The sequence below is a fragment of the Chrysochloris asiatica genome, unplaced genomic scaffold (assembly GCF_000296735.1).
Source record: "Chrysochloris asiatica unplaced genomic scaffold, ChrAsi1.0 scaffold00072, whole genome shotgun sequence".
Classification (NCBI taxonomy): Eukaryota; Metazoa; Chordata; class Mammalia; order Afrosoricida; family Chrysochloridae; genus Chrysochloris; species Chrysochloris asiatica.
This window is the reverse complement of record NW_006408590.1, coordinates 13,610,922-13,623,202: the sequence shown is the minus strand read 5'-3', so window position 1 is coordinate 13,623,202 and position 12,281 is coordinate 13,610,922. Positions and strand designations below refer to the sequence as shown.

Sequence of the window (12,281 nt, the reverse complement as noted above, 5' to 3'; positions counted from 1 at the left end):
GTCGAGTGTTTATCTTACGTTCGTACCAATCGTTTGGGAAACACTTTGACTCTATATCTGGGGCCCTAGTGTTGCGCTGTAGAATAAGCACTGGACTACTAACAGAAAAGTCTGTGATTCAAACTCACCAGCCACTCCACCTATACGGGGTTGCTATGAGTCCGAATTGACAACAAGGCACTTAACAACAACAACATATCTGGGATGGAAAGACAGATCCTCAGCAGGGAGTCCAACCGGAATGAACATATTTGAAGCCCTGATCCCATCACAATTTGTGGGAAGAAATATAATATATGATGGCGTTTAATTTAAACACTGTGAATTCTATGAAAACACAGTAAGTCAATTTACTTTTGTAATTCTTTCAGATAAGAGATCGATCTACAATCAGAATGTCACTGCAGATGGTAACAGTCAGTAACAATGGAGCCTTAATTCAACCAGGCTTCTCACTGATGCATTTTGATGGACAAGTTTTCTTCTTTGGCCAAAAAGGTTGGCCTAAAAGATCCTGCCCCACGGGAGTTTTCCATTTTGATGTAAAGCATAACCATCTTAAACTGAAGCCTACAGTTTTCTCCAAAGATTCCTGCTATCTTCCGCCTCTTCGCTACCCAGCCACTTGCACATTCAAAGGCAGCTCTGAATCTGAAAAACATCAATACATTATCCACGGAGGGAAAACACCAAACAATGAGCTTTCAGATAAGATTTATATCATGTCTGCTATTTGCAAGACCAACAAAAAAGTTACTTTTTGCTGCACAGAGAAAGATTTGGTGGGAGATGTTCCTGAAGCCAGATATGGTCATTCCATTGATGTGGTGTATAGTCGTGGGAAAAGCATGGGTGTTCTCTTTGGAGGACGTTCATACATACCTCCTGCCCAGAGAAACACAGAAAAATGGAATAGTGTAGTTGACTGCCTGCCTCATGTTTTCTTGGTGGATTTTGAATTTGGGTGCTCTACATCATACATTCTTCCAGAACTTCAGGATGGGCTATCTTTTCATGTCTCCATCGCTAGAAATGATACCATTTATATTTTAGGAGGCCATTCACTTGCCAATAACAACCGCCCTGCTAACTTGTACAGAATAAGGGTTGATCTTCCCCTGGGTAGTCCAGATGTGAGTTGTACAGTTTTGTCAGGGGGAATCTCTGTCTCCAGCGCAATCCTGACTCAAACTAGCAAAGATGAATTTGTTATTGTTGGAGGCTATCAGCTTGAGAATCAAAAAAGGATGATCTGTAACGTGGTCTCTTTAGAGAATGACAAGATAGAAATTCATGAGATGGAGACCCCAGATTGGACCCCAGACATTAAGCACTGCAAGATATGGTTTGGGGCCAATATGGGAAATGGAACCATTTTCCTTGGCATACCAGGAGACAATAAACAGGCTGTTTCAGAAGCATTCTACTTCTATATGTTGAAATGTACTGAAGACGATATAAATGAAGATCAGAAAACATTCACAAACAGTCAGACATCAACAGAAGACCCAGGGGACTCCACTCCCTTTGAAGACTCAGAAGAATTTTGCTTCACTACAGAAGCAAACAGTTTTGATGGTGATGATGAATTTGACACCTATAATGAAGATGATGAGGAAGATGAATCTGTGACAGGCTACTGGATTACATGCTGCCGTACTTGTGATGTAGATATCAATACTTGGGTACCATTCTATTCAACTGAGCTCAACAAACCTGCCATGATCTACTGCTCTCATGAAGATGGGCACTGGGTTCACGCCCAGTGCATGGATCTCGCAGAACGCACGCTCATCCAACTGTCAGAAGGAAGTAACAAGTACTATTGCAATGAGCATGTGGTTATAGCCAGAGCATTGCAAACCCCCAAGAGCACTCTACCTTTAAAGAAACCCTCTCTGAAATCAAACCGCAAAAAGGGCCCTGGAAAAGTCATGACTCCTGCCAAGAAATCTTTTCTTAGAAGGCTATTTGATTAATTTCACAAAAGCCTTTGAGATTCAAGCGCAACAAAAATGTAAACCTATTTTAATGACTCATAATAATGATCAAAATTGTACTTCTATTTTCATTTGCTGAAATGTCTGTTTCTTCTATTTACATGAATTGATTGCTAGCAAAAGGTGCATATAATACAATGCTAGACAGAGTCATGGTAGAACCTCTACATTTTTAGACTATTTTACTCAGGAGTATCGTAATTGAGAACGTCCAATCTGAACTTTTTTTTTTTTTTCATTCAAGAAATCTTAAACACAGAAGCAGTACAATAATAATGATATATTTCTTCCCCTCATATGTTTTTTGGCCACTAATCACCTAAAAGGCAGTTAAGACAAATCTAGCCAGGAGAAAAACTAACACCCAAAGGAATTAAACGGCTTATTTTTGTGCAATCTAGCAATCTGGTGGTTGCCCAAAACTTAAAACTGGAATCACCTGTCTCCCACACTAAAACTCTTTATACAAGCTCTAAGATGGCCTCGTACACTATGTCCATAAACAGAACAAGTTTCTAATAGCTATGAACTGTGGCACTGAATGAGCATCACTAGACTACAAACCACAAGGTCTGCAGTTCAAACTCACCAGCTGCCTCTTGGAAAACCTATACAGAACCGCTGGAGTCAGAATCAACACGATGATACTTAACAACAATAACAAGACATGTATATTCACTTGAAATCCTGCTTGGCACCTTAGGATAAGCACTGGACTGCTAACAGCAAGGTCAGCGGTTCCAACTCAACAGCCACTCCTCCGAAACCCTATGTAGGATCACTATGAGTTGGAACTGACTGCTTGGCACTTAGCAACAACATATATATTCATTTATAGATAAAAGAGAAAAAGAATATATATAAAGTTTATTACTTTTATCATTTGTTACATTTTCTCAACTTATCGGCATGTGCCTTCTTCATAGTCTACAATCACATGATGCCCAGAAAGATAGTGATCCAAAGTGAGTCACTTGAACCGACTCTGTGTCATTTTCATGAAAAGCCTGATGTTGGCTGCTACTCAGCACAGTGGGGATGCACTAGCAAAGGGCTACCTAGTATATTTCAGGGAGAGGAATTATATCACTTACTTCCTAAGATAATAAACATTTGACTCAGTTCATAAAGTTCTCAGGAAATTTTAACAGGGAAAAAAGAAATGTGTTTGTGTGTTTCTCTAGTTAATATGTGATATTTGCTGCCAAAAAATTTACTAAATCAGTGACCTTCCTAAGAGTCAATTAGATGCTTGTCAAACTAGAAGTTTAAACAACTCTTAATACTTACAAAACATCAATCTTAGAAACACATGTTTTCTTTCCTATTATTTTTCTGGAAAAGGATTTTGTGTACTCCTCAGAGCTTCAGCCATCATCTATTGTTTATCTGTCTTCATTGAGAGCCTACAGTGCATGAGGTATGATTGCCAAATTTAGAGTAGATAGAAATCATATAGGAGATGAAATCATGGAGAATGAATGTTTCTGCTAAGAGTTCCATGTCCCAGATCCTATAACTTACTTGTATAAACTAAATCAGATTCTCTCTGTTTCATTAAAGTTGCTCAGTGAATATTCCTTTTGAACATATGACTACAGTTGTTCTGATTGCTCTTTTGTTGTTTCTATCACCTATATAAAACTATTAAACTATTCAAATGTCTTTTGTTGATATTGATTTATTCAAACTATTAATGTCCTTTGATTCCCAAATAAGAGAAAGGATATTCCGTTTCATTTTCTCAGGGTCACGTTACTTGAATTTCTTTTCCATCTGTTAGAAGAAATGGACATAATTTAGAACTGAAGAGTCTCCTTCCTTGAGAGTAATTGCACAAGAATTAGATGTGTTCCCTTATCTTGATTTGTCTACAATGACTCAATAGTGAAAGAATTGGTGCCCTGTATTTGCAGTCAATGAGATCAGACTATGATCATGTAAATGGTTCCATTCTAACCTCACTGAATTCTATAATCAATCCCAGATCTCACTAGTTTAGTTGCTTTTGAGGGAAGAGAAAAGGGTGATTATCGAGGTAGTTTTATTTTAATGATTTGAATAAAAATAGGTCCTTTAAATCATCTGACTAATGAGTCCATCAGCCTTGACTTTGAGATATTGAGGCATCTTTTCTAATAAGCACATGCAGACATCCAAAAGGACCACATTAGGAGAGTACACATTTATCCCAAAGAGACTTTCTTTGCCTAAAATAGCCCACGTTTCAATTACCTTTTGAACCTATGGATGAGTTTTTTGAAGATATTCAACAGTTGTCCCTATTTTTCCATTAAGGATAGATTAGATTCGCTTTGCCATTCAAAATCTGTTGAGGCAAATTAGAAGGATGTCATTCTCGGCATCATGGGTGAACATATGCTAACAAAGTGGGCTTTCTGATATGGCTCAAATAGATTCTACAGGAAAGTCCTGAAATTACACAAGAAATAAGACTATAACTTCCCCAGGTGACCATTTTGAAGGGCTGTATACATGTTCAAGGGCAAGTGGATTTAAGGTGTGAGAAAGGAGACACGTAACAAAAAAAATTAGTTCAAAGGGCCAAGAGTGAGACAAAGCTTGTCTCATTTTGGAACTGGAAGATCATTCTGCTAAACACAAGTTAAACAAGGAGGGTACTCAGAGCTGCCAGTGTTTCATCAGTATAATAAAATCACATACTGCTCCACACTTGTGGGAGTCAAACAAGTTACTATAAACTGAAAAACACTATTTAAACATGTTGTTGTTAAGTGCCGTCAAGTCAGTTCTGACTCATAGCGACCCTGTCTTTATAGGGTTTCCAAGGAGCAGGTGGTGAGTTTGAACCATAAACCTTATGGTTGTTGTTGTTGTTAGGTGCCATCAAGTTGGCACTGACCCATAGCGACCCCATGCACAGCAGACCGAAACACTGCCTGATCCTGGGCCAACTTCACTACTGTTGCCACATTTGAGTCCATCAATGTGCCACCTGGCCAATCCATCTCATTGGGGGTCTTCCTCGTTTTCTCTGACCCTCCACCTTACCAAACATGATATCCTTCTCCAGCAACTGGCCCCTCCTGACAATATGTCTGAAGTATGAGAGACGAAGTTTGGCCATCCTGGTCTCGAAGGAACACTCTGGCTGCACTTCTTTCAGAATGGATCTATTGGTTCTTTTGGCAGCCCATAGCACTTTCAATATTCTCCTCCAACACCATAACTCAAAGGCATCAATTCTTCTACGGTCTTCCTTATTCACTGTTCAGTGTATGGTACTCATATAATATTGTTATATATTCAAAAAGTCATTTCAAGACTCTCTATCACTGTAAACAATACAGACATCCAGAGAAAATTGTGTTTTAAAAGAAGATGGTAAGTGCCGTCAAGTCAGTTTTGATTCACAGTGGCTCTGAGTGGGATTTCCAAAACTGGTGAGTTTGAACTGCTGACCTTGTGGTTCAAAATGATTTTTCCAACTAGTGCTTTATCCCACAGAGCCACAGAGGATATTTATTGCTTTTTGCCAAAGATTTTGAGATAATGAGCATGCATAACCAATGACAAATTCCAAGTGACAAATAAAGAATGGAGACCAGACATTATCTAGGGCAATGTAATCATGCTTTTGGTAGACTGAAAGGGAGAAGGATTGTGAGTTACTGTTAGAATGATGCTCAGCATAACATTCCAGTTTACAAGGGATCACTGATCCATGATTGTACCCAGTGTTGAAAATCATGTTGTAAGATCAGATTTGTCAGGAATAATACTTGACCAAATGGAAATCATCCTTTTTTTTTTTTTTTTTTGGTATATCATAAATTGATAAAATACATTTCGTGAGTGAAGAGGACAACTCACTCCTTTAGTAAAGCATTAATGACTCATTTGGACCAATCCCTTTCCTGGTTACTTCTTTGCCTCAACGATCCGTTCACACATTGTATTCAATCTCAAAAAAATTGTCCAACTGTCAGTACTTCCACCAAATAACCCTGATTATTTCAGATCTCAGAGCTTTTTAGCAACTCTTGTTCTGCAGAAAATACTTTTCCTGAAGTACTTTGTAACTCTTTCAAGCACTTTACTTAGTCCATCTGGCCCTTTCCTATTTAATCCCTTCTGTCTCAGGTATCCTTCTCTGAACACCATCACCTCCTAGATGACGCATGTGTCGATTCCGACTTATAGTGTTGTTGTTGTTGAGTGTCACTGCATTAATTCAGACTCATACTAATTCCATGGGACAGAGTAGAACTAGCCTCTAGGATCTGTTGGCTCTGTTGTTGTTGTTAAGTGCAGTCGAGTAGGTTCAGACTCATAGCCACTCTGTACAGAGTTTCCAAGTAGTGGCTGGTGAGTATGAACTGCTGACCTTGTGATTCAAACCAAACTTGAGGTCAAGTACTTTATCCACACCTCTGTAATTGCCTACAAATCTCAGCTTACACATTCGAGGGCAAAAAAATGGAACTGACTGTTTTTCTATAATTCAATTCACATTATTTGATGAATCCCTTAATAACATGTGGTGGAAATTTGATTTCAATCAATTGAGAGTTCTTTTCACCTAATTTTACCCATATCCTAGAGGGAGATATAATTCCCATATGTCAGGAATGGGGATGAGTAGGGGTAATGCATCTGGTCCTTGGGGCCATAGTCCCTCCTCACTGGCTTCTGCTACATCCACACTAACATGTGACCTGCAGTCATCTGCTTTAAGGATCACTGCAAAGCTAGTCTTAATCATAAGGAATCCCAGTGGTGCAATGGATAAGCACTCAACTGCTAGCCAAAACATTGGGGGTTTGAACCTACTAGTTACCAGTGGGAGAAAGACCTGTGTTGTACTTCCTTAAAGATAGTTGTTGTTGTTAAGTGTTATTGGGTTGGTTCTGACTCATAGTGACTCTGTATAGGGTTTCCAAAGAGTAGTTGGTGGGTTTGAACTGCAGACCTTGTGGTTCACAGTCTGGTGCTGATCCTACATGCCACATTACAGCCAAGAAAACCCTTTGGGACAATTCTACTTAATCATGTGGGGTTGCTGTGAGCCAAAATTGACTTAATGGTAACAACGGATTCTTTAAATAAGTTTAAAATCTTTAAGGAAAGTATGGAAATAAACATTTTGCATTCTAAATATTTTTTTGGTTTTTTCTAAATATCTTTGATCAATCAAACTATCTCATAAAAGTTAGGGGGAAAAATAGAGCAAAACTCACAGAAGGAGAAAGAGGTCTTGTGTAAAACTTATTCTCCTTTAATAAAAAGAGTTCATGCAGGATTTGAATGGATATCATAGTGAATTTAGATAGAGTATGCAGCTATTAGGTCTGTTTTGGAAGAAGAGCAGCCACAGTGCTCCTTGGAGGCCAAGATGGCCAAACTTCGTCACTCATACTTCGGACATATTGTCAGGAGGGACCAGTAGCTAGAGAAGGATCTCATGTTTGGTAAGGTGGAGGGTCAGAGAAAAAGAGGAAGACCCCAATGAGATGGATTGGCCAAATGGCAGCATCAATGGACTCAAGCGTGTCAACAGTAGTGAGGTTGGCCCAGGATCAGGCAGTGTTTCGTTCGGCTGTGCACAGGGTTGCTATGGGTCGGTACCAACTCGATGGTACCTAGCAACAACAGGCAGCCATTATAATCCACATTGACAGGAATTCTAAGTTAGTTATATGCCACCAAACTCTCAAACCTAACTCTGCTGCAAAAGACCTCTTTAAAGTGTTGACGAGTAGTAAAGATGTCAGTTTGAGGACTAAGGTGCACCAGACCCAAGTCATGGTATTTTCAATTACCTCTTACACATGTGAAAGCTGGAATAAGGAAGACTCTAGAAAAATTGATGCATTGGAATTATGGCATTGGCAAAGAATATTAGAAGTGTCACAGTCAGAAGAACAAACAAATCTGTCTTGGAAGAAATACAACCAGAATGTTCCTTCAAAGGTAAGACTTTAAATAAGGATGGTAAGACTTCATCTCAAATACTTTGGACATGTTATCAGACCCTCCAGTCCCTGGAGAAAGACATCATGCTTGGTAAAGTGGAGGGTCAGTCAAAAGAGGAAGATGCCCAATAAGATGGATTGACACAGTGCTTACTACAATGGGCTCGAACATAGGAACAATGTTTTGTTCTGTTAAACGTAGGGTTGCGATGAGTTGGAACTAACTTAACAACAATTCTGTCAGGAAATGTCTAATATTGCACACTTACTTCTAAGAGAGCTAATTCTTCATCCTGTCTCCAGATATCGATCTAATAAATGTGCATTTGTTTAAATCATAATTTGTGAGAATGGGAAGGGAAAGTTATCAATAATACTTATTTTGAAAAGCTGGTTAGTACGTGTAGCTTAAGGCTAGGCCTATCTGAATGTATAGATCAATTTTTCTATCACTAGGTCTCTTCGGGGTATCCATCAGTAAGCATTTGTTGAAAATCCCATTCATATCATGCGAAATATTATGGAAACTGAGAAGAAACATGAAACACGAGCCCCAAATTCAGGGAATTTAAGAGTCTCACTGTAAAATGGGAAAAGTGGGCATGATGCAAGAGTTAGAAAAATATTTAAACACATTTTAAGAAATTACTGTTGTTGTTAAGTGCCATCGAGTCAGTTCCAACTCAGAGACCCTGAACAGGGTTTCCGAAGAGCAGCTGGTGAGTTAGAACTGCTGAGCTTGCTATTTAAACTGACTTTGCTATCCAGTGCACTATCTTTCAGCTCCACACTGGTAACAATTAAATTTGGGACTGTAAAAACTATCTATACATACCAGCTCACTTTTTTTAACCTGGGACATATTGGCAAAATTGAGAAATTGGGCTAAAACATTTCTAAGTTTCTTTTGTTATATTGATCTCTGGCAACAGATATTGCAACTCAGATATCTGTAAAATGTAGAAAATATCATTTGAAGTACCATGCAAAATGTATAATTTTAACTTAAAAGAGGACAGGTTTGTGTGTATGCAACAAATGGCGAAACCACTAATTTTAGAACCATGAAAAAGTATGAATCAAAGTTGGAAAGAAGGCTGCGTGAGTAACCAAATTAAAAAAGAAAAAAAATCTATACAGGATTGCTATGAATTGGAACCTACTTAACAATACCAACAACATAGGTGCTGTAGTATAAGCACTGGACTGGTAAAGTCAGCAGTTCAAACCCAGCCGCCACTCTCAGAAACCTTATTCATGATTGCTCTAAGCTAGAACCAACTCGACGGCATGCAACAACAATTGTATTTCTAGGAGTCCCTGGGAGGTGCAGACAAAACCAGTCTCCTACTAACTGCAAGATGGGCAGTTCAAACCGGAAGCACAGTGGAAGACAGACTCTGCTATCTGCTTCCAGAAAGCTTACAGCCTTGCAAGCCCCATAGAGCACAGTTCACCTCTGCACACACCGGGTCACCATGAGATGGAATTGGCGGCTCAGTATTAACTAACAACAGCATTGTACCCTGGGAGTCCCTGAGAGATGCAAATGGTTAACGGCCTCAACTGCTAACCAGCAGGTTAGATCCAAGTTCACCCAGAGGTGCTTTGGAACAAAATCCTGGAGCTCTACTCCTCAAAGACCACAGTCGTTGAAAACCCTATGAAACACAGCTCTGCTTGGCTACACGTGGGTCACCACAAGTTGAGTCCATTGGATGGCAGTAGCCTTGCATTTATTTGTCTTGTGGTTGATTTCATACCTACTTCCCTCTGTTGTTGTGTGCCGTGGAGTCAGTTCCGACTCATAGCGACCCTGCACAGGGTTTCCGAGCCTGTTAATCTTTACGGAAGCAGAAAGCCTCATCTTTCTCCCGCGGAGCAGCTGGTAGTATCGAACTGCTGACCTTGCGGTTCGCAGCCCGATTCGTAACCACTACGCTACCAGAGCTCCTTACTTCCCTCTAGCGCCTTGTAAACAGAAACTGTTCAGCTCACCACTACATCTACACATTGTCAAGCAGACATTACCTGTTCAGAGAGGACACCCTATAAATAATTGTTTACAATATAGACTAAATGATAGAAAGGGTATCAGGAATGATGTGGAACTTAGCTGAGCCCTAAAGGGTAAGACAATCTACACTGTTAAAGGCAAGGGTATCAGTCTAAGTATTTGAACACTCAGCTAAAACTGGATGGAGCCTTGTCTTGAAGATTCCTCTGTGCCAGGAATAAAACTGTTGAATTGTAAAGAAGTCCAGTGGTTCCTGGGGAAGGGACAGGGCTGCCAGGTGGTGAAAGGGCACTTGGGACCTTGAGGGTTAAGTTGTTTACGTAGAAGTACAGAATATTTCCCTGGGTAGCACAGTTTGTGCTCAGCTACTGGAAGACTGGCATTTTGAACCCACCACGTGGCACAGTGGAAGAAAGACCTGGCGATCTGCTTCCATAAAGTTTACAGCCAGGAACACTCTACGGAGCCCCGTCCTACACTGCAGGGCCGCTAGAGTTTCTTACGTACCCTACGGAGCCCTGTCCTACTCTGTAGCGCCGCATGAGGTTCTTGGGACTTGCAATTGACTCTCCGGAGTATTTCAATATTTACAAAAACTGGTACAGCTAAACGGAAGCAGACAGGCTGAACCACAGTTTGAGATGAGACTTGCTGTTAAGTGCCGTCGAGTCGCTTCCGACTCTGTATAGGGTTTCCGAAGAGCATCTGGTGAGCTCAAACTGTCGACCTTGAGGTTCAAACCGAATTTACAGTCCAGCGTATTAATCCACAACGCCACACCAGGACTCCAAGGTGAGACTAAGACACCTGAAAATGCTTAGATGGTGAAGAGAGACCGAGTAATGAGAAGGTAACTTGGGCAGAGCTAGAGGGAACATTGTGAAGATGTGGTCCAGTCATTTTCTGGTTGAATTAAGCCTCCTTCTTGATTGCACATGTAACATGGATTGTGTGTATATTATTACTTTCATTGTTATAATATTATTATTATTATGAGGAAAGGCACTGAACCAAAGAACCTGAGCCCTAGCTCATATCTGCCCTAATCTGAGTGGCTCTAGAAAAGTCAACCACTCTGAACAAAATTCTGGGTGTATGAATTTTCTAGGAAGTATATCCATACTTTCATTAGATTCTCAGAGAGTTAAAAAAACAAAAAACAATGATTTAACAATCCTTCGTTTTCAAGAGGTTTAATATTTACCTCAAGTATTCAGAACCACATTGTCTCATCCCACATTAGGATAAATGATGCTCATTATCACTATCCTGTTGCCCTTTATTTCAAAGATCACCAGATTTGTTTTGCTCTTCCCTCAAGGATAAAGGTGTTAGTTACTTCGATTCTAAATGGTATAGTGCATATTGCTATTTGAATATAAATCACAACACCCACGATTTTCACATCTTAAACTTTTATTTCAATTTAGTAAGCATAAAATTTTTAACAAGAACCATAATGTCAATGTATGAGTCGAACTATTAAAACAAAAATAAGTATAGAAAATAGATATCTTGTTTAATTTTAAAAACATTTGACAAGGAAATACAGGTCCGCTGCATCCAATAAATCATTGCATTGTGGTGCCTGAATTTTCCAGAAAACAGCAAAAAAAAAAAAAAAAACAAAAAAAAGAGCAGGCTCTTAGAAGCTGTTACAAGCTGTAATATTATCTGTAAGAAAATAAAGTGAAGTGCAATTCAATGAAAAGAAAAATCTCATCAAAAATGAATTCTGAGGTATATTTATATAGCTTATCTAGTATACTTTAACAAAATAAGTACAAAGTATCCACTGTTCTTTAAAATCTCTTAACATCAAAAAATAGACTATTTCTCACACAATAAAGGAAAGCACACACGTTTCTACAATAATAATAATAATAAAAAATCACTTCTATCCAAATGATCATTTTTTTCTGCCCAACCACTGGGGATTCCAAATCCTGCCTGCTAGCTGCATGGAATTTGAATTCTGTTCGATGTCATGTGAAACCCACACTCTGAGCCTAAAAATAAAAATAAAAAATCATATCTTCATCTATATTTTGTAAAAACAAATTGAGGTAAAACTAAATTTCAGTTCACCTGGAAGGAAAAGACATCTTTTTCTCCTGCTCTTGCTTCTCTGTACATGTTTGTTAGTCCCAAGGCGCCTTTTGACCTCAGATGGATCATTCATCAACTTTTATCAGTCATTATGACCATCCCTGCAGTGCATCTCAGTGGGTTGGCAGGAAAATTTGTAGAATCAGGTGTCAGGGGATTGCACTGCTAATGTTGCAGGCTACACTTCAAAAATACAAA

General features: G+C 39.2%; 1 protein-coding gene across 1 annotated transcript; it reads left to right on the top strand.

The window, feature by feature from the left end:
* Positions 1 to 395: 395 nt before the first annotated feature.
* RAG2 (recombination activating gene 2) lies at positions 396 to 1,979 on the top strand. The gene has a single exon (XM_006864901.1). It carries the CDS (start codon positions 396 to 398, stop codon positions 1,977 to 1,979), a length of 1,584 nt encoding a protein of 527 aa, XP_006864963.1.
* Positions 1,980 to 12,281: the final 10,302 nt, after the last annotated feature.